This window comes from Canis aureus, chromosome 16 (assembly GCF_053574225.1).
Source record: "Canis aureus isolate CA01 chromosome 16, VMU_Caureus_v.1.0, whole genome shotgun sequence".
Lineage (NCBI taxonomy): Eukaryota > Metazoa > Chordata > Mammalia > Carnivora > Canidae > Canis > Canis aureus.
The window spans coordinates 1,652,960-1,678,240 of NC_135626.1; the positions used below are offsets into that span (position 1 = coordinate 1,652,960).

The window sequence follows — 25,281 nt, forward strand, 5'->3', positions numbered from 1 at the left end:
GGCTTGGATTCCTGGGTCCAGATCCCCCAAAGAACCCCCCCCCCCCCCCCCCCCGCCCCATTCCATGCAAACACCATCCCTTTTCCAGCCTGCAGCAAGCAAACATCAAGTGCAGCAGGAAACTGTAAGGTTAGACAAGAAGGACTTCCCAGCGGGGGAGCCATTGGAACCGCGGCTCAGTAGAAGGGGCTGCCTTGGACTGCAGCGAGGTTTCCACTGAGGTTTGAGCTGCAGACGGTAGAGGCCAAGATTTAGGCCAAAGGGGAGAAATGGAAAAGGTTTTGTTTGGCTGGTTAGGGAGGGGTGAGGGTGGAGGGAGCCAGGGCCATGGTGGGAGGGGCCGTAAGTCAGGGCAGGTCAAGGGGAGGGATGGGATTCAGAGGCGGTGAGAAGAGCCACAGGGCTGCTGGGCTGAGGCGGGGAGGGGCTTTGGCTGCAGGGTGGGGGAGTACCTTGGTCAGGTGGGGGCACCGGGAGGGGACAAGCGACGTGGGAGGGGCTGGGGCTTCTGAACGGAGAAGAGGCTGCTGGGAGGCGGCTGCTGGGGCCTGAGCTGGAGAGGGGGCCCAGGCTGAGAAGAGATGGGGGCGTGTCCGCAGGGTGGGATCACCTAGGCCTTGGGAGTAGCTGGCAGCATCTCCTCCCCCACCAGGAGGGTGAGGGCAGGGTCTGAGGGGGAGGGGGGGGAGCACGCAGAGCGGGGCAGAGCTGCAGGGGCCCCTGGGCCCATGTGGAGCCCTGGGACTTGGGGCGACGGGGCGGGCCGACCCCTCCTCTAGGATCTGTTCCCAGTGGAGCAGCCTGGGAGGGCCTGGGTGGGGGAGGAGGCAGGCGGGGGAGAGGCGGGGCCGGGCCTCTGTCCACGGCATTAGTGCTGGTTGGAGGGAGAGGGGGGTGCGAGCCAGCGGGCCGCCTGTTCCCACAGCCCAGCGAGCACTGCCATGGCGCTGGCCAGGCCTGGGGCCCCGGCGTCCAGGCCCCTGGCCGCTCTCCTGCTGCTGCCGCTGCTCTTGGCTCCTGCCCTCACCCTCCTGGGTGGTGAGTCGGGGGCTCAGGAATGGAAAGGGGGGATGGGGGACCGGGGCAGGGTCTGTCTCCCTGGGTGGATACCCTGGGCCCTGGGGCTGTCTAGGTGGGTGCCAGGCCTGACTGCGGGGCTGGGCGCAGGCCCAGGTATGGGTGCAGAAGGGTGCACTGCTGCTGGCCACCTCGGGCAGAGGGGAGTGTGCCCTGGGCCTCGGGGGCCGCTGTGAGGCCTGGGGGCCTTTGTGAAAGGATCGAGGGAGGGGTGCTGGGGCTGGGAAGTCCCAGGCTGAGGCCTGAGCGCGGGGAGTTGCAGGTAGTGGGAGCCTCACCGCAGGTGGTGAGCGTGTGCTGGCTGTGGGTATGTGAGCTGTGAGCTGTCCCGGGTGAGCCTCCAGTTGTGTCTGAGGCTTTCTGGGTGTGGCGGGCTGTGTCTTAGCCCAAGTTGTGGGATATAAGTTGTCAAGTGGGTTGGACTGTATCTTAGCTCATGTGGGGTGGGGGCAGCACACCCCGCCCAGTGGATTGCGCTGGAGAGAGGGAAGGAGACCAGGGTAGCCAGGGACCTGCCCGTATCCTCTCCACTTGGGTGTTACCTTGCCCGCCCTGGGAGCCTGGGGGTGCTCTGGGGCCCCTGGGGGTGGCCAGGCACTTGGGAGCATGTGTGTCCACTGCTACCCCCTCCCCAACACTCCCAGACCAAGCTAAAAAGGCTTCCCGAAGCCAGGCCCCATCCGCCTGAACAGTTTTGCTTTTGTCCAAGAGGATTCACGTGTGTGCGCCGCCTGGACTTCTTCCTGGGGGGTCTGGGGGATGCTTTGTCTTGGTCACTATAGCTACAGGGCCAGGCCTGGGAAGTCCCCTGACCCCGCCTCCACTGCTGGAGGAGGGAGTCAACCAGGGCTGGTGGCCTGGACTTCACAGCATGCTGGAGGTTTGGGGGGAACCCACCCCTCTGACTCCCAGGGTGGGAGGTCAAGCCTCCTAGGCCCTACCTGGGGCCCTCCTCCCCATTCATGGGGCTTGGCTCACAAAGCCTTGGTCTCCTCCTCCCTGGAGGGCTCTGGGGAGGTTGAGAACCCCATTTTGTAGTGGAGGACACTGAAGCTCTGGCAGGGAAGGGGGCTTCTGAGCTGGGTTCCTGAGGCAAAGCTGGAGCTCCTGAGAGGAGCCGAGGGCCTGCTCTCTGCTCTCTGCACATCTGGGGCATGAGGATCTGGATCTGGTCTGTGGATCTGGTATGTGCCCCCTGCCCTACAATGTACGCAACTCATACCCTCATGTATACACACAAAAATGACAAAAGTGTACACAGAAAGCCACAAATACATGCATATGTGCACACACAGATCACACATGTGCACGCACACACACACACCTGCACACTGGTGTGGCATGCAGCCCACCACATGAGCAGGTGTCCGCAAGCACATGCATTCACACACATACACACACACCCCCCTACAGGTACGTGGTGGGTGCCTGCACATACCAGTATGTGTATATCGACATGTGCATTCACACTCAAATGTACGTTCATGTGAGCCTTGAGGCAGAGGGAACACAAAGGAGATGGATACCACAGAAAAAGTAGCTGCTGCTGTCCACGGTCACCCCCATACAACCCCGCTGGGGTGCCCAGGGGCAGCCTTTCCCACTAGGATTTCTGTGTGGGGAGCCCCCTCCATGGGGATCCTCAAAAGCTGTGGTGAGGGCACCGTGGGCATGAGCATTTCTGGATTCTAGCACCAAAGGCCTGAGTGCTAGGAGGGGAGAGGCTGGGGACTGTGTCACTTGAAAAGTAATTTGCATCCCAGAGGGGATGGGGTTTCTGGAAGCCCTGGGCCCCTGGCTCTGCTGCTCATGCCTGCCAGGCCCTGAGCTGAGCCCCTCTGTCCTGGGCTTGCTCTGCTACAAAAGCCTGGCTGGTTGCTGTGGAGAGGACCAAGCATCTTGGAGTACAATGCGGCATGTTAGGCTCTCACATCCTGCCCGACTGCCTGCCGCCCAGGGAGCCTGGCTGACAAAGGGCAGCAGCCCAGTCCCCAAGTCTGGCCCCTCCTCCAACCAGAGGTGGTGGGGTAGCGGGGGTGTTTTGGGGTAGAGGAGGCATGGAAGGGCCGGGAGCCACGCACATGTGAACAAGCATCAACATGGTTGGCTAGACAGCGTTTGCTCCAAGTAAACGTTTGTTGGTCGATGAGCAAATAACACCACCAGCCAACCCCTGGAAAATGCTGTGCTAACAGACTAACGTGATGGACTTTGGTTTTTGTTGTTACTAAAGATTTTTAAAACTTATTTATCATTTTTCGGTAATCTCTACACCCAACATGGGTCATGAATCTACAACCCTGAGATCAAGAGTTGCATGTCTACCGACTGAGCCAGCCAGGCTCCCCTTAAAGATTTTCCTTTTGGGGGCACCTGGGTGGCTCAGTGGTTGAGCATCTGCCTTTGGCTCAGGGTGTGATCCTGGGGTCCTGGGATCGAGTCCCGCATCAGGCTCCCTGTGGGGAGCCTGCTTCTCCCTCTGCCTGTGTCTCTGCCTCTCTCTGTGTCCCTCATGAATAAATAACTTTTTTTAAAAAAAATTTATTTTTAAGTACATGGGGCTTGAACTGACAGCCCTGAGAACGAGTGTTGCATGCTCTACCCCTGAGCCAGCCTGGCACCCCACATAATGGACTGTGAATCTCACCCCTACCCTGTGAGGTTGGCTCTAATGATCCCAGTTTACAGAGGAGGAAATAAGGCCCAGAGAGGGTCAGTCGCTTGCCCAGAGTCGCCAAGCTAGTGTTTTCAGTGCTAGCCTAGGTAAAGCCATGTCTGTTCTCTGTGCCTCTGCCCCTTCAGGGACCAACCAGCTAACTCTCAGGATCGTCACAAGAATCTGATGAGAAAACACAGCGCTTCTCCAACTTAGTTTTGGCATGGAAGCCCCAGTTTCCAAGGACATTCTAGACAGGAGACCACTCACGAATAGAAGTGGTCTGTTTGGGGGGCCAGAGCCTCACCAGGTCTTCCCCTCACCCTGGGAAGTGTCTCTGGCTTTGGGCTCTGAGACCAAGGCATGAGAACACTGGGATGTGCCAGTGCCAGGAGTAGGGTGCGAGGTGAATTGTGACTGCCATCGTTGCCACTGTTGTTACCAAAGTTATAAATATTCACCCCCCTTTAGCCTCGGGATGCACACATTTTTGTGCAAGAGTATTCCACGCTTTCCCGTCTTGTTAGAGTAATCTAGACCTTTCCTGGTGGCTCTGAGGCAGTGTCTGTACTCCACCATACTGTTGTTATTCAGTCCTGTCCTCGGGGGCCTCGTGATATTAGATGAACAGTGTTTGTCCCTAGGTTAGAAGCGCCCACATCTCACAAGATCTTGGGTCTCTTGCCGTATCAACAAGAAGCTTCTCCAAACATGCCCTAGGTAAACTTTTCCCATCTTCCCATCGGTTGTTAGCAGATAGCATGAGGCCTGTCATAAGTGTGCATAAAGCAGGAGTTGCTAGGCACTGGGTGAGGCCTGAAGCACAATGGGATTGCTGATAGACTGGTTCTGGTTAAAGAGGGAAGACTGACCTTCCTGCCCAGGCCCATCCTGGAACCTCCACCCTTGTGCCAACCTTTAGAGACTTTTTTCCAGTGCTGGGGCTGGGGAGGCTGGGCTGGAATGTGCTAAAAATGACAATCCATAGGTGGCCATTTAGACTTCGAGCAGTGGGAATTTCACATGCTTTGGGAGATATGGGCCTTTCAGAAGTCTGGAGATCATTTGCTTCTTAGTTTTTGGAGGGATGATCTGGGGCAAGTTTATAACCTCTCTGAGTTAGAACACGGAAGTCTTCTCAACAGCACTCACCTTTCCTGATTTAAGTCCAACGAAATGTGTAATGAGAGATGCAAGGCGCGGAGCGAGCGCAGCCTGGAGCACGTAGTACTCCTCAGGACATGGTTACTAGTCTAATAGGATCATCGTTCTGTCTGGGGAGAGAATTCCCTTCCCGGCAGTGGGGTCTGGGCCTTCCTCAGGGACCGGGTGGCAGGTCGAAGGGGAGGGCCCTGTGTCATCCCTCCCCGCGCCGGGTCGTCCCAGGCAGCCTGAGAGGTCAGGAGGGATTTGTCAAGATAAGCAAGGCCCCTCGTCGCCCTGGCAACAGGCCACGCCCCCAGCCGGGCCCAAGGCCCGCCCCCCGTGGCCCGGCCCTGCCTCACCTCTCGGCCTCTCAGCCCAGGGCTGGCGGGGCCTCCTGGCCTCACCCCCTGCGGGACTGGGGTCTGCAGCTACTGGGGTCTGCAGCTCTCGGGCCTCAAAGTGCAAAGCACCCCTGGAAGCAGGCTGGATGCAGGCCCTCCGGGACCAGGCCTGGCGGCTGGAAATCCCTAGGGCTGCAGTGGACTGCCGGGGATCTGGTTTTCTCTTTCCTTTTCCTTTTCTTTCTCTCTCTCTCTCTTTTTCTTTCTTCTTTCTTTCTTTCTTTCTTTCTTTCTTTCTTTCTTTCTTTCTTTCTTCTTTCTTTCTCTTTCTTTCTTTCTCTCCATCTTTCCATCTTTCTCTTTCTTTCTTAGATTTTATTTATTTGCAAAAGAGAGAGTGCACAAGGGGGATGAGGAGAAAGAGGGTGAAGCAGACTCCCCGTGGAGCAGGGAGCCCAGACTCTCGACCCTCAGGGCTTGGTCCCTGGACCATGGATCATGACCTGAGCCAAAGGCAGCCACTTAACCAACTGGGCCACCCAGGCGCCCCGCCAGCACCCCCCACCCCCCCACAACTTAAAAAAAAAAAAAAAGATTTATTTATTTATTTTAGAGGGGAAGGGAAGGGGAGAGTCTTAGCAGACTCCCTCTGCCTGGAGCCTGACAATGGGCTCGATCTTACAACTCTGAGATTATGACCTGAGCTGAAACCACGAATGGGAGGCTCAACCGATTATGCCATCCAAGCACCCTGGAAATCTATTCTTTTTTTTAAAGTACTTTTAAAGAAAGATCTTATTTACACATTTGAGAGAGAGAGATTGAGCGCTGGGGAGAGGCAGAGGGAGAGGGAGAAACAGGCTCTCCGCTAAGTAGGAAGCCAGATGAAGGGCTCCATCCTAGGACCCTGGGATTATGACCTGAGCTGAAGGCAGATGCTCAACTGACTGAGCCACCCAGGTGCCCCAGAAATATTCTTAAGGCAAGGCAGAGGTTTTGGAACCTTGAGAGTGAAGGCTCTGGGGTAGGGACACCTGAGTTTGGATTACAGCCCCTCACAGGCTGTGGGACAGTGAAGTCACGTCATCGCTGAGCCCCACTCCCCTCAGCTGTAGAACGAGAAGAGCAGGATCACCCATCTCCTGAGGGAAACGTGAAGATAAATCAGGAACACACAAGAAAGCCGGTTGCCTCTCACATGCAGGCTTTTGGAGCTACCGCACACCTTGTGGGATAGGCAGCTCCCTCCTTCTCTGCCTGCCTCTGACCCCGAGGAGCTCCTTCCTCCCCTGTGGGTGGACTCTGTCTCCTGGGGCACCGTCATGTAGGGTCACCTGCTCCCCTGGCGATGCAGCACCTGGCCCCTTCCCCCTGCACACGTCTCTCCAGCCTGGTCCATCTGCTGTGCACTGGGGGCAAAGCCTCAGATTGGGAGGGTCTCCTTAGGCCCCACAGATGAGGAGCAGTGCCTTGCTGGCATTAAATGAGGGCCTGTAGGGGGATCCCTGGGTGGCTCAGCAGTTTAGGGCCTACCTCTGGCCCAGGGTGTGATCCTAGAGTCCCGGGATCGAGTCCCACGTCAGGCTCCCTACATGGAGCCCGCTTCTCCCTCTGCCTGTGTCTCTGCCTCTCTCTCTCTCTGTCTCTCATGAATAAATAAATAAATTCTTTAAAAAAAAATAAATAAATGAGGGCCTGTTGGTACAGGACCCGGCAGCCAGGGCCCCTTGGACCCGGAGCTCTGGTTACTGTCTCCCGGTCTTGACTGTGATCAAAATAGCCACAGTCCTTCATGAAGGCTCACTGGGTGCCAGGGCTTCACTCATGTCATCCCAGTGGCACCTCACAATACCCCACGAGGTGGCACTATTCAAACCCCAGAAGCCAGGTTTGTGTCCTTTCCCAAGGGAGCTCGGTCCACTCCCACCCCATCAGGCCACCTTCCCACCTCCATCTGACTATCTGCCCACCCTCATCTGGCCATCTAGCCCTAAAGTACATGGCTCTAAACTGATCAGCCACAGTGGCTGTGGTGGGGAAAAGAAAGACTAGCTGCCCAGAAGCCCGTCGGAGAGGCCCAGACGCCTGGCCCTTACCTCTATGACCAGGCTTGGGAGAGGGGGCTGGGGCTGGATGCCCTGAGTTGGAGCAGACAGTGGTCAGAGAGGGAGGGGCCATGGACACTAGAGCCCTCCGGGGTACTCTTGGCCTGAAAGTGGCTCAGAGTCTCTGCCCCCTTGCAACGTGCTGAGCCCTGGGTGGGCCCCAGGCCCCAGTTGGGGAGTGAGAGAGCTCATGCTGAGTTGTCAGGTGCTCTGGGTACTCAGGGGTGGGGCTGACAGCCAGGTTCTCCCCCTGGTGCCCCATCTGTGTCTCTATATCCCTGTCCCCGGTCCTACTGGGCCCCAGCTGGGATGGGTGGGGGTCGGCCCGTGGACAGCCCTGCCTTGTGGAATGCGGATGACGTTTGAGAGGCTGCTGAGCCTTATCTGGGGGGTCTTCACTAAGCTGGGGGAAGGGAGGTGCTGGGCCTGCTTAGTGTCTGGATGACAACCTGGGCCAGGGAGGGATGCCTCCCAGAGCCCCAGGTGGGGGGTGTCTCCTGCTCGTGGCTGGTTCCCCTCCCCCATCCCTCACCGAGTTCCTGAGTTCCTACAAGTGGGCATCTGCAATGCCTGAGGCTTTGAATCCTCCCACGTGCTGTGAGGCCTGCCCTCTTCTCATCCCCTTTCTGGCTGGAGACAGAAGTTCAGTAGGAGAAATGACTTGCTCAGAGTCTCAGAGCTAGTAATTGAGCTGGGATCTGAACCCAGCGCAGTTTTACTTTAAGGCCAGGACTACAGGCTTTCAGGAGAGTTGGGGCTGGCTCTCCCAGTGTCTTGGCTTCCAGAATAGCAGGTGACCCTCTAATGCGGTGGAGGCAGCCAGGTACCCTGTGACCTTGGCCAGGCCAGCTGCTTAGGCATTTGCTAAGGGGGGGCGATACAGTGAGGGCCAGGGATTCACAGAGAGGTTTCTAGGCCCAAGGCGTGGGGCATAGGGCATGAAGGAAGGACAGGGAGGGGGGCCCAGCTCAGGGTCCCTGCCTTTGAAGTCTATCATCTCCGGTTTCACAAGGATGGAGCTGCCAGATCCCTGGCAGGAGAGGTGGAGGGGACAGTGGGAGGAGCTCCCTTGGGGAGGAAATGGAGCCACAGAAGGGGAGACCCAGAGGAGACGCCCCCTCCCTGGGCGACAGGCTTGGAGGCTGTCCTGGTACTAACTTGCCTGGAGACCTCAGGCAAAGCACAAAGCCTCCAGGGTCAGTGTCCACCCCCTAATCTGGCTGGGGCATGGTGGGGGGAGTGGTGAGGGGAGGGAGGGCAAAGGGAGGCGGCAGAAGGGGGAGGGGAGGGCAAGCCTCAGGGGCCCATTTCCCTGCCGCGGAGACCCTCCTGAACCCATCTCAGTTCTGATGTAGCTGTGCATGGCCTGGGGGGACACGGCTTGTGGAGCCCCTGGTCCCCGCTCCGTCCTGAATACAGGCTGCCTGGCTCTGGGGTCTGAGGTGGGCCTGACTGTGGGGAGGGGGTCATCCTGGTCCACCCTGCCCAGCCGGTTTTCTCTCTTTGCAGGAACAATGCCTTCGGAGACCCCAGGTGTCTGTGCCTCGGACCCGTGCATGCCAGGGGCCGAGTGCCAGGCTCTGGAGAACGGCAGCTACACCTGTGAGCCCACGGAGCCCCGTGGCTGTGCCACCCAACCATGCCACCACGGTGCTCTGTGTGTGCCCCAGGGTCCAGAACCCAGTGGCTTTCGCTGTTACTGCGTGCCAGGCTTCCAGGGCCCACGCTGTGAGCTGGACATCGACGAGTGTGCATCCCGGCCCTGCCACCACGGGGCCACCTGCCACAACCTGGCTGATCGCTACGAGTGCCGCTGTCCCCTTGGTTATGCGGGTAATCACTTCCCCTCCCAGGAGGAGGTCCGTATTGTCCATCCTGTCAGTGGCTCAGGGTATAAAATCATGCATTCAGCTTTGACTTCCTGCTCTGGGGCTTGCTACAGAATTGATGCTCCTCAAGCTAACCTGGCAGCTCTGGATGACAGTAGGAACATGTGAGGGTGCCTGGTGCCTGACATTTAACAGACACTGGACAAAGGTTATTTCAGTTCAGTTTGGCACTGGGGGGTGGAAACACCCCCAGGCATCTCTGGGGGAACCAGAGTGCAGGTATGCCTGGTTCAGCTTTAATGAGGACAAGTCTAGACGGTATTTCTAGCATCAACTCACTCCAGAGCTGTGTCAGGCTGTTGTGTAGACACCATCTGGCTCATCTGATGGTTCTAAAGTATGGACACTCTTGGTATGGTTCAGGTTATCATGTAGACGCTCTTCTCCTCTGGGTGGCCCCTAAAGCTCCAGCATAGAGACACTGGTGGTCTTGTTCAAACCGGAACATGAACGTATCCCAAGGATCTCTGCTGTCTCAAGTGGGCAGATAATGTCTCTACAGGGTATTCAAGGACTCAGAAAAGGGACTGGCATGAGTACACGCTGATTGTCTCCTCTAGAGTATGGCCTTGTCCCAGTCCCATCCACACTTTAATCAGGAGCATCCTGGAGCCCTTGTCTAGAAGCCAGGAAGCGGGGGCAGCTGGGCACAGGTCTGGGAGAGGCTAGGTTCAGGGCAGTGGGGAGCGTGCAGTATAGACACTCCTGGTTGTTTCAACCCTGAATTCAGACAACTCTGCTCTGAGGGCAGAAGGCAGTTTGGGGTCATCTCCGAGCAAGGGGTACACATTGTGGGGGCTGGGTTCCCGGGGAGGAAGCTTACAGTGAAGATATGGATCGTGGCACTTTGAAACGGACTGGAAACAGGTCCCACGTATCTTTCTCACTATTCGAGAGTCCTGATGTCTGGCGTATTAGCTGTGTACGGGTGAGGGAGATCATGCAAAGGGCCTCTGTGTGATCTGCGGGTGTCTGGGCTCCTGAATGCATTTGTGGGAAACGTAGGTGTGTGACTGCTGGCAGGTGTGCGCGTGCCAGATGTGCTTGGATGCTTTGGGTAACACTTTCTGGGTGAGTTGCGGATGTGAGTGGGGGCAGAGTCTGCCGTGACTCATTTCTTTCCTCCTTCCATTCAGAGCCAGGCGAGGGAGGTTGGGATTCCAGGTGGCCAGGGCCTGGCTCTCCCTGGCACAGAAGGTGGGAGTGGGACTGGGGCGGGAGGAGCCAGGGGTCACAGGAAGGAGGGGCTGTTTTTTGTGCTCACTGAGCTGGGAAGGGGGGAGGTTTCCAGCTGGAGCCAGTTGGGTCCCCGGCCCCCCAGGACCGACCCCACATAGGGCGCAGAGGCAGGGCCTCTGGAGTCCACTGTGACATGTGGCCCCCTGGGGGGAACTCAGGCAGTACATCCCCAAACCCGAGATTCTCCGTCTCCCTTCATCTCTACACATCTCCTCCCCTGTGGGCTGCTGGTTGTCTCAGTTTTGCCCAGGCCTGAGGGGCTTCCCAGACTCAGGAGTTGTAGTTTTATTTTTATTTTTTTTAATTTTTATTTATTTATGATAGTCACACACACACACACACACACACACACACACAGAGGCAGAGACACAGGCAGAGGGAGAAGCAGGCTCCATGCACCGGGAGCCCGACGTGGGATTCGATCCCGGGTCTCCAGGATCGTGCCCTGGGTCAAAGGCAGGCCCTAAACCGCTGCGACACCCAGGGATTCCCAGGAGTTGTAGTTTTGGAAGCAACACGGTGCAGGGGAACCAGGAGGAGTTGGTTACTCCAGCATTTCTTGCCGGGGTGCTCCCCTTCCCCCATGGAGTCCCTCTACATCTTTTTCAAAGCCGGCAGTGTAGACAGAATCCTGTGACTCAGCTGCTTCCAACTTTTAGGATAAGCCCAGAATGGGGTCCCGAAGCCCCTACAACCCCCACCCCTGCCTCACCTCCTCTGCCCTCTCCTTTGAACCTGACTCTCCATGTTCCCCTTTCTGAGAGCATCACGCCCCTGCCCCCATGCTACTCTGGGCCGGTTCCCGCGTCTGGAGTCCAAGTGCTGGCACAGCCCCATCCCAACCTAGGAGATGCCGACTCCCCTCTCAAAAGTCTCGCCTTACAAGAAGCCTTCCCTGACTCCAATTCCCCGGGCCAGAACTCCGGGTGTTGCTTTCAGGGGATCCAGGATGCTCCCATTGCAGAGCTTGTAACCGTTAAAAATCAGTTGGCATCTGGGTGATACTGGCCTAATCCCGGTCTCCAGCCACGCTGCTGTGAGCTCAGGGAGGCAGGGTCGGTTGTCCTGTGTCCACGCCATTGCCCTTCCCGGCTCAAGAAATACCTGCTGTGGACGAGGGGACCAATGGCTTCTCTCTGGATCTTAAGTTTCCGCCCCTTGTGACCGTCCGGAGCTGGTTTGGAGGCCGCCGGCCCGGGCCTCGATGGGCCTCCGTCTGGGTGTCCATCTGTCTGTGTCTCCGGCCTGTGTAGGGGTGACCTGCGAGGTGGAGGTGGACGAGTGTGCCTCGTCGCCCTGCCTGCACGGGGGCTCGTGCCTGGACGGCGTGGGCTCCTACCGCTGTGTGTGCGCCCCGGGCTACGGGGGCGCCAGCTGCCAGCTGGACCTGGACGAGTGCCAGAGCCGGCCCTGCGCGCACGGGGGCGAGTGCCACGACCTGGTCAACGGGTGAGCGGGGCCGCGGCCGGGCGTGGGGAGGGGAGGGGAGGGGGCCGGTGGAGGGGGGGCTCCGGGGTGCTCAGCCGGCCGCGCCCTGCCCTGCTCCAGGTTCCGGTGCAGCTGCGCGGACACGGGCTACGAGGGGGCGCGCTGCGAGCAGGAGGTGCTGGAGTGCGCATCCCAGCCCTGCGCCAACAACGCCTCCTGCCTCGATGGTCTCGCGAGCTTCCGCTGCCTCTGCTGGCCAGGTGAGTGTGAGTGTGAGTGTGTGTGAGTGTGCGTGTGCGTGTGCGTGTGCGCGGGAGGTGGGAGGTGTGCGCCGGGGCTCACCTGTGCGCGCATGTGACTGCAGCTTCTCCGACCTTCCCGTCTGCGGGCATCTGCGAAATAGGGCCGGTCGCAGCACCTGCTCCCCACTCCCCGCGGCCCCTGCCCCTGCAGAATGCTCGCTGGTGCCAGTAACAAGGGTCACACGACACGGGGAAGGCTGCCGTGGCCATTCCCACCCTCCGGCATCCTCCCCTGAGCCGCGTTTCAGCCTGGCCCCAGGGCGGCCTGGCAGCAGTGGAGGGGCCCGCCCTGCGACCCCTGTGACCTGCCACCCACGCGTGTGCCCCCAGGCTACAGCGGGCTGCAGTGCGAGGTGGACGAGGACGAGTGCGCGTCGAGCCCCTGTCAGCACGGGGGGCAGTGCCTGCAGCGCTCGGACCCGGCCCTGTACGGAGGCCTCCAGGCCACCTTTCCCGGCGCCTTCAGCTTCCGCAGCGCTGCCGGCTTCCTGTGCCGCTGCCCGCCGGGCTTTGAGGGTGAGTTCTCCCAGGGGAGCGGCTCCGCCAGTCTGGGTGCCCAGGGAGGGGTGCCAAGGTTCCGCCCGAGGCCCGGCCCTGCCACATATGTGCCACCTGCCGGAGTCAGCGCTTGGCACTGGGCCTCAGTCTCCATAGCTCTAAAATGGGCCCTTGCAGCTCCAGTCTGGTTCTGAGGGCGCAGATGGGAACCCAGCTGGCCCTCTTGCAGGGGACGAATGTGGCGTGGATGTGGACGAGTGCGCCTCACGGCCATGCCTCAACAAAGGCCGCTGCCAGGACCTGCCCAATGGCTTCCAGTGCCACTGTCCAGATGGCTACACAGGTGCCTGGGGTGGGATGGACACTGGGGCAGGGCAAGGGCAAAGGTGGTGGGCCTGGGGTGGGAAGGTTCCTCCGGCCCATGCGTGGAGGCTGGACTTATGGGGACAAGGAGATCGAGAAGGAGGTGGGTGCGGTGGTCCTGGTGACAACTAAGCGGGGCTGAGTGGGGGACCCGGGTTATGGAGGTGAAAGCGGAGGGAACTCACTGGGTTGAGAGCGAATTAGGAGGGATGTTCTGCAGCCCCTGGGGTTAGCCCAGGCATGAGTGGGAGGTGTCAGGGATGCCAGCTGCTTCTGCCTTGGGTGACATTGGGTGGAGCCTCGTCCATACTCGGTCTGAGTGTCTGCAGAGCACCCACAGGGAGGAGCCAGGGTGGGGGCTGGTGGTCCAAGGTCTAGGGCCCGGGAAGAGCCAGAGGCTGGGGTTCAGGAGTACAATCCTGGCAACCAGGGCCATGGGTGGCCAGGGCTGCCCAGGAGAACGTGTGGCGTGACGAGCAAGGAGAACCAAGGGCCCTGCAGGGAGAGGATGAAAGAGGTCAAGGGGGCATCACAGAGAGAGGTGAGGACCTCTGGGGGGCACTGGGCAGGAGTTGGACTGTAGAAAGCCTCTCCCTGCCTGGGGTACAACAGATGCATAGACACGCAGATATCGTTCCACGGAAGCTGGTGAAGCGTGGTTCCACTCCTCACATACTCCGAGTGTCCCTGCCCCCTCTGGAATGCTTGTGATACTTCCCCCGCACCACCCGCATTCCTGCTTGAGCACACGGCCTTTTCTCTCTGGCAGGTTTCCTGGGCACTGCCTCCCCTGCCCAGGGGAAGGAGGTGGTGATCGCCCAAGGATGCTGGGCTCAGTGTCCCCCTGGCCACCCTGATAGCCCATTTTCTGCACACTGCCCCCCGCCCCCGCCCCCAGGCTGAGAATCCCTGAGTCCTGCCCGGGAGCAGGTGCCTGGTGCACAGTGGGCCCACTAGGGCACACACTACGTCCGAGAGTGTTTCTGTGCATTTCCTTCCCTCCTCATCCACCTCCTCAATGTAGGGTTCTTACAGATGAAGTAATGCAGGACTGAGAGGGGCCTGTCAGTTCCTGAGGTTCACCAGTGTCAGCCAGAGCCCAGCTCCTCCCCAGGCTGAGCTCAGCTCATGGGTGACAGGGAGGTCAGAACTGAGGTCAGGGCCGGGAGAGGAACCCCGGCTGTAGCACTAGGCTCCTGGCCGCTGTCCACCCCCATCCTCCCTTCAGGTCGTGTTGGCCTGGGGGAGGCCGGTGCCTGGCATTCCTGAGCCAGTTCTGAAGGAGGCGGCTAGTCAGACGGGAGCTCTGCTCCTCTGGCCCAGCACCCACTTGCCATCCTCGGCCGTCCGTGGGGAAGTGCAATGGGGCCACGGGCTCTGTGGACTTTCCTGAGGGGCCTGTGGCTCCTGGCAGGTATGCAGGGCTGGGGCCTTGGGCAAGATAAGGTGCGGCTGGCTGCCCCCAGAAGGAGGATATGGTGTTTGTGGGCTGACTGGGGCCAGGGTTCCTCCAGCTGGGTATAGTGGTAAGGGCTGGCCTTGGTTGTTTTGTGGAGGCTCTGGCTGAGCTGGGGTTGGGCTGTGTGTGGCCCCTTGACCCAAGCTGGGGCCATCCTGGTATGGGAGCTCCTGGAGGGGAGGGTGAGGTGGCCCCCCCCCATAGTCAACATAGTCAACATAGCATAGTCAACGTGCTAGGGCAGAGGGACTGGGGGATGGAGCCTAGGTGCATACATCCACCCCCACTCCCTCCTCTATTCTGGCACTCTAGCCACAAAAGCCATGCTCGGCCCTTTGTTGGGCACCAAGGACACATTCAGGCCCCCCGAGGAGATCCCAGCTGAGTAAACACATACTTTGTAGGGAGCTGTGTCTGGAAGTGAGCAGGGAGTTGGGAGTGACACAAGAGCTTGGGAGTGGGAATCAGAGAAAAAAGCTTTCTAAGGGACTGGCCCTTTGAATTGGGGCTTTGTAGGATGAGTAGGAGTTTGAAAGGCAGACTAAGTGAGGAGAAGGCATTCCAAGCAGAGGAAACAGTACGAGCAAAACTCCAGAAATGTCTTCCAGGAAATGCTTGGAGGAACAGGGAGTTCAAGGTTTGTAGGGAGCAGGGTTGAAACTTGAGGACCTGGGCAGCCTGGGTGGCTCAGCAGTTTAGCACCACCTTCAGCCCAGGGCCTGATCCTGGAGACCCCGGATCGAGTCCCACATCGGGCTCCCTGCATGGAGCCTGCTTCTCCCTCTGCCTGTGTCTCTGCCTCTCTCTCTCTCTCTGTCTCTGTGTCTCTCATTAATAAATAAAATCTTAAAAAAAAAAAAAAAAAGAAAAGAAAAGAAGCTTGAGGACCTGGGAGGGCCCAGCCCAGGATGGATGTTGAGTGCCAGGGTGAGGCACCGGGGAATCTGGCCCGGAGATGCTTTAGAAATAGACCTCTGGCTACTTGTAGAGATGGATGGTAGAGGGGACTGAAGGCAGGCAAAGGAGAGGACACTAGCCTGTGGGCCTGAAAGCTGGTGAGGCAGAGAGGTAGGGTGGGAGAAGAGGAAAGACCAGGGAGTGTTTAGAGGATTGAACCCACGGGGCACAGAGACCCACCAGACATGGTGGAGGAAGGGGTATCTCAGATTCCAGCCTCCTGGGACTTCAGGGAACCACGAGAAATCCTTTGGGGGCTGGGAATTTGTTCGGTTGCTAGGTGCTGAGATCCTAGTCCCAAAAGGCATGTGAGCACTGCGGTAAGACTGTGGTTCTTGCCTTGAGTGCTGAGCCTTGGCCTGGTCTCTCCTGAAGGCCTGGCGTGTCAGGAAGATGTGGACGAATGCCTGTCGGAGCCCTGCCTCCATGGGGGGACCTGTGAGGACACCGTGGCGGGCTACATCTGCCGGTGCCCGGACACCTGGGGTGGGCGTGACTGTTCCGTGCAGCTCACTGGCTGCCAGGGCCACACTTGCCCACCGGGTGCCACCTGCATCCCCACCCTCAAGGCTGGGGTCCACGGTTATGCCTGCCACTGCCCGCCGGGGACCCACGGAGCCTTTTGTGGCCAGAACACCACCTTCTCTGTGGTGGCTGGGAGCCCCGTGCAGGCCTCGTTGCCAGCTGGCGGCCCCTTGGGTCTGGCACTGAGGTTTCGCACCACACTACCTGCTGGGGCCCTGGCCACTCGCACGGACAGCCAGGACAGCTTGGAGCTGGCGCTGACGGGGGGCACACTTCGGGCCACACTCTGGAGCCACAGCAACACCACCGTGCTTACCTTGAGGCTCCCGGACGTGGCTCTGAATGATGGCCACTGGCACCAGGTGGAGGCTTCGCTGCGCCCAGGGGTCCTGGAGCTGCGGCTCTGGCACAAGGACTGCCCTGCCCAGCTCTGTGTGGCCTCAGGGCCTGTGACCCCGGCTCCCATGGCCTCCGAAGCCCCGATACCTGCCAGCTTCTGCTCCGCCCAGCTGGGTGGCACAGCCTTCGAAGGCTGCCTCCAGGACGTGCACGTGGACGGGTCCCTCCTGTTGCCTGAGGATCTCGGCAAGAACGTGCTCCTGGGCTGTGAGCACCGTGAGCAGTGTCAGCCTCCACCCTGTGCCCACGGAGGGGCCTGCGTGGACATGTGGACTCGCTTCCATTGCAAATGCCCCCGGCCCTATACTGGTCCCACCTGTGCTGATGGTGAGGAACAAGCCAGGTGGGCCCCCCGGGACAGAGGGTGTGCCTTCCCGTGGCCCACGGGCCTCATACCTCATGCCCTCTCTCCCTGCAGAGGTTCCCGCTGCCACCTTTGGCTTGCGGGGCACCCTGAGCGCTGCCTCCTTCTTGCTCCACCAGCTGCCAGGCCCCAACCTCACCGTGTCCTTTCTCCTCCGGACCCGGGAACCTGCTGGCCTTCTACTCCAGCTTGCCAACGACTCGGTAGCTGGGCTAACAGTATTCCTGAGCAGGGGCCAGATCCAGGCCGAGGTGCTGGGCAGTCCTACCCTGGTGCTCCCTGAGCGCTGGGATGATGGGCTCCGCCGCCTGGTGACGCTCAGCTTCGGGCCTGAGCAGCTGCAGGGCTTGGGGCAGCAGGTGCATGTGGGTGGGAGGCCCCTCCCTGCTGACGCCCAGCCCTGGGGTGGGCCCTTCCGAGGCTGCCTCCAGGACCTGAGACTCAATGACCTCCACCTCCCGTTCTTTCCGCCGCTGCTGGGGAACTCAAGCCAGCCCAGCAAGCTGGGCAGTGGGCAGTCCTGGAACCTCACCATGGGCTGTGTCTCCGAGGACACCTGCAGTGTGAGTTCCCCGGGGCATGGGGGCGGGTCCCTTTCTCAGAGTCTACCCTGCATCACTGGGGGTTAGCGTGTCCTTCTGGTGATGAAAATGGCAGAAGGGGAAGCATTCTGCCCAAGTTCCACTGCTAGAGAGTGGCAGAGTAGGATTCACACTAATCTCCCTGGCCCTGCTGCTCCTGGCCTCTGGCTGTCCCCATGTCTCCCTCCCCAGTCCTGGTGTGAGACGGGTACCCTGACCCAGGCAGAGGGCTGCCTGAGCCTTTCTGTGGGAGCTGCATGGGGGACAGGGACTTCCCTGGGTCCATGGACAAAGCACCAGCCTTGGGATTGGAATGGGCTGAGTGCGAAGTCTGGCTCCTTTGTTTACTGCCTGGATGAGCCAGGCAAGTAGCTTCTTCTCTCTGAGCCTCAGTTTCTTTATCTCTAGAATAGGGACAATAGTGACTTCCTCTCTATATGTTTGTGACACATGAATGTGTCTGCAGTTGGTGCTCAAAACGCAGAGCCACTGCAGGGATGGTAATGGTGGGATGATGCTAGTGCCAGGCCTGAGCCTACCCCTGCCCTGCTTTTTCTACAGCCTGACCCGTGTCTCAATGGTGGAACTTGTCTCGTCACCTGGAATGATTTCCACTGCACCTGCCCTGTCAACTTCACGGGGCCCACGTGTGCCCAGCCCCTGTGGTGTCCTGGCCAGCCCTGCCTCCCACCTGCCACCTGTGAAGAGGTCCCTGATGGCTTTGTCTGTGAGTACCTGCTCTGGGCAGCCCACATGTTGGGTTCTGGACACCCAGGCTGGGGTAGAGCCCACCCTTACCCTGAGGCCTCATGGGCAGTGGACCGGGATGCTAACAGCCCCCAGTATGGTTAGGCCCCCAGGGTGCTTAGGCCATTGCATCCAGAGGGATGGGTTTTCTGGAGGGAGACAACATTCACCAGGCTTCCAAGGGCAAGTAAGACTCTAGACAAGGAGGAGGACATTTTAGGGAAGAGCAACAGCATGTGCAAAGGCCCTGGGTTTTGTAAGAACAGCTGAAACATAGTTACAGGTGTTGGGGTGGTGGATATGTTGCCAGGAGGGGCCTTGAAGGCTAGGCCAGAGTGCAGCTCAGAGCTGTCACTTAGGCAGGCAGGAGAGGGACATGGTGTGCATTAAAAAAAAAAAAGGCTGCAGTGAATAGTGAGCCTCAGTGATGAGACTGAGCGCTGGGCTGAAGAGGGAGGGGGCAGAGGCATTAGCGCTGCCTGGTCTGTGAGCTGGGGCGCAGGGTGGGCGCCAGCGGGTCAGGTCAGCTTCCCCAGCTCAGCCAGACGCCGGTTCCCGGAGCGGGGGGGGGCAGGGAGGGAGCCACGCGGGCTCGGGACCGGGTGCGGGTGCGGGCGCGGGATGGGTGTCCCCGCCAGGACGGGCGGGCAGGGGGTGTCGCGCGCAGGCTCCGGCCCAGCTCCCCCTCCCTGCAGGTGTGGCCGAGGCCACGTTCCGCGAGGGCCCGGCCGCCGCCTTCAGCGGGCACAACGCGCCGTCGGGGCCGGGGCTCGGCGGCCTGTCGCTGGCCTTCCGCACGCGCGACCCCGAGGCCGGGCTGCTGCGCGCCACCGCGGGCGCCCACGGGGCCGTGTGGCTGGGGCTGCGCAACGGCTCGCTGGCGGCGGGTGTGCGCGGCGGCGGGGGCGCGGCCGGGGGCGGGGGCGCGGCCGGGGCGGTGCTGCCCGCGGGGGGGCCGCGCGTGGCCGACGGCGCCTGGCACCGCGTGCGCCTGGCCATGGAGCGCCCCGGGGCCGCCGCGTCGCGCTGGCTGCTCTGGCTGGACGGCGCCCCGACGCCCGTGGCGCTGCGCGGCCTGGCCGGGGCCCTGGGCTTCCTGCGCGGCCCCCGCGCCGCCCCGGTGCTGCTGGCCGAGAACTTCACCGGCTGCCTGGGCCGCGTGGCGCTCGGCGGCCTCCCCCTGCCCCTGGCGCGGCCCCGGCCCGGCGCGGCGCGCGGCTCCCGCGAGCACTTCTCGGCCTGGCCCGGGCTGCCCGCCCCCCGCCTCGGCTGCCGCGGCGCGCGCGTGTGCGCCCCCTCGCCCTGCCTGCACGGCGGCCGCTGCCGAGACCTCTTCGACAGCTTCGCCTGCGACTGCGGCCCCGGCTGGGGAGGCCCGCGCTGCGAGGCCCGCGCCGACCCCTGCCGCCCCGCGCCCTGTGCCCGCGGCCGCTGCCACGCGCGCCCCGACGGCCGCTTCGAGTGCCGCTGCTCGCCCGCCTCTGCCTCCGGCTCCGGCTCCGGCTCCGGCTCCGGCTCGAGCTCCGCGGGCCCAGGCTGCAGGTGCGGACTGGCGGGCCCCGGCGGGGATGCGGGGAGGCGGGGATGCGGGGGTGCGGGGATGCGGGGGATGCGGGGGTGCGGGGGATGCGAGGGGTGCAGGGATGCGGGGGATGCGGGGATGCGGGGATGCGGGGGATGCGGGGGTGCGGGGATGCGGGGGATGCGGGGATGCGAGGGGTGCAGGGATGCGGGGGATGCGGGGGTGCGGGGGGATGCGGGGTGTGCGGGGGATGCGGGGGCGGGCCCAAGCCCCGGGGCGGGGGGTGCGGGGATGCGGGGGGATGCGGGGGGTGCGGGGATGCGGGGGGATGCGGGGGTGCGGGGGATGCGGGGGCGGGCCCAAGCCCCGGGGCGGCCGCTTCCCTTCCCGGAGCCTCGGTGCCCGCCCTGTGGCCCGAGAAGGGCGGCGGCGGCCTCCTAGAGTCGCCACGTAAGACGCACCTAAGTTTGAACTTGAGATAAAGGACTCTGCCTTGTCCGGGGCGGGGGAACCCAGAGCCAGATTCGGAAGGGGACCCGGAGGCTCTCCCGCCCGGCCGCCCACTGCCCACGGGCAGAGCCAGCCGCCGGAGGCCTCGGTGCCTCCTCTGCAGCCTGGTGTTGACTCCCCGCGGCCTTCGGAGCCGCCTCGCTCCCGGGAGTCATCTGGCAGAGAGGCCTGGCCTCCCTGTCCCCCTCCTCCCGGAGGAATGTCAGGCCCCAGGTTTTATGTTTAGGAAAATGCTTTCATTCCAAGGACCGTCCTGGCATTCATCGGCCTCTCCAAGGGCTCCCAGCCTGGGGAGAGGTTCCCATCCAGCGCCCGGAGGTCGTGCACCTTGTTGTCCCTAGCGCGCTGCCCCCACCGCAGCCTCTGTGCTTTCTCCCCAGGCGGCCTGTCCTGCCAGAGGAATGCAGCCTGAACGTCACCTGCCTCATTAGTGGCCCCTGTGATGGGCCCCAGGGTGCCAACTGCAGCTGCCAGGAGGGCTTTGCTGGCCAGAGGTGGGCCTGGAGGCCAGGGGCCTGGGAGCTGGCGGGATGGGCCCCTGAACCCCCTCCCATCAGGGCAGGCAAGGTGGGGTGTGGATGCTTCACCCTTTCTCAACCCTCACTGTGACCACAGTGCCAGGCAGTCCACCTCTGGCACATGAGCTCTTTCCTCCTGGGGCTTCCGAGGTCACCCTCTGTCACGCCGTCACTTGAGGAAGTAGTTGCCTCGTGGTGGTTTGGGGGGCCTCCTCCTCAGCCCTCCTGCATCGGGACTGTGAGCATGCACATTCTGGGCCACCTCAGAGAGAGGGCAGCAGCCTCTCCTCCACGCACCCCCTCCCCGTGCTTCTGACCCGGCGGGGCATTCTGACTCATGAATGCTGGGGCACAGTTGGCTTCAGGCACCTGGTAGGCGGGGACAGCCCATGGGGACAGTGGGTGGACACCTGCCTATTTGGGGGTGGTTTGGAGAAGCTAAAGCAGGCGGGGGAACAAGAGGCAATCCAGGAGGGAGCAGCACTCCGAGCCTCACCTTCTTTGCTTCCCAGGTGCCAGACCCCCTGTGAGGCCAACCCCTGCTTGAATGGAGGCACCTGCCGGGCTGCTGGTGGGCTCTTTGAGTGCATCTGCAGTGCAAGGTTTTCGGGCCAGTTCTGTGAGGTGGTGGTGAGTGAGGAGGGAGTTGGGAAGTCTTCTTTTGGGCTGTAGTGAGATGATTTGGGGTGGAGGGGAGTGGGTAGGCTCTTGTGGCGCTGTTCCTGGACCAGCCCTGTTGTAGGGAAGGAGACTTGGAGAGCTTGGGAGGGCCCAGCATTCCTCTAGGGACTAGCAGTGAACTAGTTGGGCTCTGGCTCTGGCAAGTGCTGTCTGGGACTGGGATTCAGGACCAACAGGATCTTGGGATTCTAGGATTTAGGTTGGTGGATATGAGAGCCTGTAATCTCCAGCAGTTCGTGTGCTAGGATTCTGGAGTAGGAAGGTTTGGCAAGCCCAGGGTTCTGAGCCAGAGCTGGCTTGGCTGCCCAAGGCAGCCCCTGACCTCAAGGAGGCCCCACTGAGGAGGAGCCCAATAGATGGGGGCCAGGCAGGTAGCTCCCCTGACCCCCCTTCCCACCGGGGTGGGGGGCAGAATAGGCGCCACAGGCCCAGTGGGCGGTGAGCCCACGGTGGGTGCTGGTGGGAGAGACATAGGCAGGAAAGGCCACAGAGGAGCCTTGATCTCTGTAGGCTTCTGGCATCGTGGGTCATAAACCGGCAAATCCCCTCTGCTTCTGGAGAATGTTTCCTTTCAAGTTGAACTTTATAGCCTCTGGCTCCCCCACCTACCCTCCTGGCAGGGCCAAGGGAGGAAATGGCTTTACAGCTCTCCCAGAAGCACCTGGGGTGGAAGCTGGTGAGGACCCATTCCGGGCTGGTATGAACTTTTCTCGACAGCCCTGGGTACCTTTGCCCATTTAGGGCTGGGTACTGAGATTTGGGACCCAGGTCACAGCAGGCTGAGAGGCTTCCTGGGACAGAGGGAGGGCCCGTGAGTCTGAGACCCTTGGGCTCTGGAATCTAAGAATTTGGGGGCAAAATTTGGGGGCAAATCTAAGATTTGGGGGTTTCACAGATCCAGGCCCGTAGTCTTTCTTGGGGGGCATCCTGGTTCTATAATGGGAGATGGAGTGATTTCCTGGGCTCCCCAAAGCCTCGTCTGTCTGCCTAGCTGGACAGCCCCTGGTGGGTTCTGAGCTCACCATCAGCTAGGTCAGCTAGGCGGGCCAGCCTCCACTCCTGCCCCACCCAGGCCTCCTGGCTGGGGAGCCTTTCCTGCTGCTGCCTGACAAGCCCTGCCACCGCGGGTTAAGCATGGTCTCCGCAGACACTAAAAAACCAGACCACCCTTTTTGGATGGGGAAGGGAGGGAGTCCCTGTTGCCTTAGATTGGATGAGTTTACTGGAGGGGGGGAGGCTGGGGGGCAGGGCCCACTCTGGCCAGGAAAGGAAGGGCCTGCAGCTGGAACTCAGGGCTGAGGAAGGTGGGAGTGGGGCGGGCATGGGCCCTGGGGGCAGGAGGAGGAGCCTGCCAGTCTGGGCTTGCTAGTCACGTGTCTGGGGCATCTGGGCAAAGCCTCTGTTTTCACCTCTACTGCTTGCTGAGTGCGACCAGGCGGGTGCTGCCCTGGGGACTTGGAACTTAGCAGTGATCGAAATAAAGCAGATTCCTGTCCTTGTGGGAGGGAAGGCGCACCCCCAGCCCCTCCACCAGACCGCGGTGAGGTTTATGTGACCCCCCCCGCGTCCCGCCTGCCCCTCATCAGCACATCTCTTGCAGAAAGGCCTGCCACTGCCTCTCCCGTTCCCGCTCTTGGAGGTTGTGGTGCCCGCGGCCTGCGCCTGCCTCTTGCTTCTCCTCTTGGGCCTCCTCTCAGGGATACTGGCAGCCAGGAAGCGCCGTCAGTCAGAGGGCACCTATAGCCCGAGCCAGCAGGAGGTGGCTGGGGCCCGGCTGGAAATGGACAGTGTCCTCAAGGTGCCGCCGGAGGAGAGACTCATCTAAGCCTGCCTGGCCGTTGCCCCAGCACCTGTGAGGTCCCAGCTGATCTCCACCTGAGGACCAAAGAGGCTGCTTCTGAGGCCAGCCTCTTCCTGCAGCAGCAGGGCCCAGGCCGTCTGCTGGCAGCCCTCACCTCTGCCCCACTGTGGACAGGAGAAGGGGGGCACTCAGGGAAGCAGATAGGGGCCTGGACAGGCCGTGGACTTCACCGGGGGACCCACTGTGCAGGGGAGGGGCACACAGTGCGTGTGAGCGTGGACCTGGGGGCTGCGGGCCTGCAGATAGCAGTGGAGCATTCTGGATGGGGCCGGTGGGCGTGTCCGTGTCTGCTGTGCCTGCACTTGATGGTGTGGTGGGTGCGGGCGATACCCTGGAGGGGCCACTGGGCTCTGGGGATGGGCTTTCCCAGCCCCGGGGCAGGGGCAGCGTGTGCTCCCCAGGAGGCCAGGCCAGGCCAAGGCCCCAGTGGCCCAGGCTTCAGCCCCGGCATCCTCCTAACCCTGGAGGCTGCTGGAAACTGGGGGTGGGGGTGGGGTGTCGTCAGCTAGTGAGCCCTGGTTCCCAGGACAGATGCTTCTTCAGGGAGATGTCTCTGCCTGTGCCGGGGCCGGAAGCGCAGGAGCAGAGGGCCAGCTGCCTGAGATGTCACGCCCTGCCGCGGGGTTTCTCTGGGGAGAGCAGCCTCTGCCTCCGTCACGGGGCTGTGGTGAGGGTCTGCGATGATGGGAAAGCGCCCCAGATGGACACTGTGTGCCGCTGGGCTCTGTGGGTCACCCTGTTGGTTTTCAGGAAGAGCTGTCAGCTGGGAGCGAGGCACGTGGGGGAGGGGCCTTTCCTGTGGCGAGGAGGCCCAGGATAAGGGAGCAGACTTTCCGGCCCTGCCCCCAAGCCCCTCTGGTCCTCCAGGACCAGTGCTCCCATCCCAGCTGCCCGAGGAGGCCACTCCTCCACCCACAGACCAGTGGCCTCTCTCAGTGGCTGCCTACGTGGCAGGGGGTGAGGGAGGTGGGATTCAGGACTCGCAGGAAGCCCTCAGAGTTGTTCGCTGGTTTCAGCAAATGTAGGCGTCACCTCCTTGTGCCAGGGCTGGTCCTGCAGACACGGACACAGACACAGATGCAGAGGAGGAACTGGCTTTGCTCCCAGCCCCTTCCCTGAAAATGCCATCCCGTTGACCCCAGAAGGGCAGTCCCCACTACCACCACCGAGTGCCCAGCCTCCTCCCAGCTTCAGGAAGCCCCTTCATCCTTGACCTGGAGACATGCCCGTCTGTCCTTCCTGCTTCCCAGGCCACCACCCCCTGTGCCAAGGCCAGGAGACCCCTGTTCACTTCTAGATTGGCGGCTGACTTTACCTAGCTGCCCTCGGGGTCTCAGCCAGCTTCCAGAGGTCCAGGTGGCAAATCTGAGGTAGAGCCAAGTGGTGACGGGGAGGGGGTAAGGCAGCCTGAGTGTGGCTGAGACTGAGGGGTTCAGCTGAGGCTGGGATAGGAAGTGCCCTGAACACTGGGTACGGGACTTGCTGAGGCCTCATCCTGTAGGAAGTGGCACCTTTCTCCCATTTCTCCATCATGACTCCTGGGAAAGTGGGGGAGGAAACATCTGGTACCAGCAACTTAGCCACAGCTGGTACCTTGGTTATTGTTATTAAATCAGGGATTTGGCAAACCTGTGTTCTTACAGACTCCTCTAAGACACATGGAACCCCAAGAAATAAAAGCGGTGCCACTTTTTTTGGGAGCCCTATGTTGTCTTCCTCTCTTGCTTCTAAGGGATCTGGCACCTGTCCTTCTCGAGGGCGGCCAGAGGAGGGGTCATGACCAGATCAGGGGCTGCTGGGTGTGTTTAGCCCGTCTCTCTCGGTGCCGGTGCCGGTCCAGCTCTCCCAACACAGGCATCCAGCAGAGGTGCTGGTGGGAGATCTGAGGGGGCTGTTCCCAGCTGTTCCTGCTGTTCCCTTGAACTTGTTCCCTGGAGTCCGGGCACTCTCCACACCGTCGGTGACCTGCAGCCTTGCTCTGTGGACCAGCCAAGCCTGTGCGTGCCTGTAAGCAGCTCCTTCCTCCTCATGCGCTGCTTGGGACGGGGAAGGGCCTGGGCTCAGAGGCTCAAATGGAACAGGCTGCGGAGGGGGCCAGGGGGCCAGTCCTTCT

General features: G+C 61.2%; 1 protein-coding gene across 1 annotated transcript; it reads left to right on the forward strand.

Moving 5' to 3' along the window:
* The first annotated feature begins 866 nt into the window (after positions 1-866).
* CRB2 (crumbs cell polarity complex component 2) lies at positions 867-24,868 on the forward strand. Its single transcript, XM_077850596.1, has 13 exons — positions 867-1,038; positions 8,835-9,158; positions 11,707-11,902; positions 12,002-12,141; positions 12,514-12,699; positions 12,911-13,024; positions 15,836-16,711; positions 16,803-17,311; positions 17,891-18,056; positions 18,772-19,618; positions 20,489-20,602; positions 21,139-21,256; positions 22,908-24,868. Exons 1-13 carry the CDS (start codon positions 942-944, stop codon positions 23,130-23,132), a joined length of 3,912 nt encoding a protein of 1,303 aa, XP_077706722.1. The 5' UTR covers positions 867-941; the 3' UTR covers positions 23,133-24,868.
* Positions 24,869-25,281: the final 413 nt, after the last annotated feature.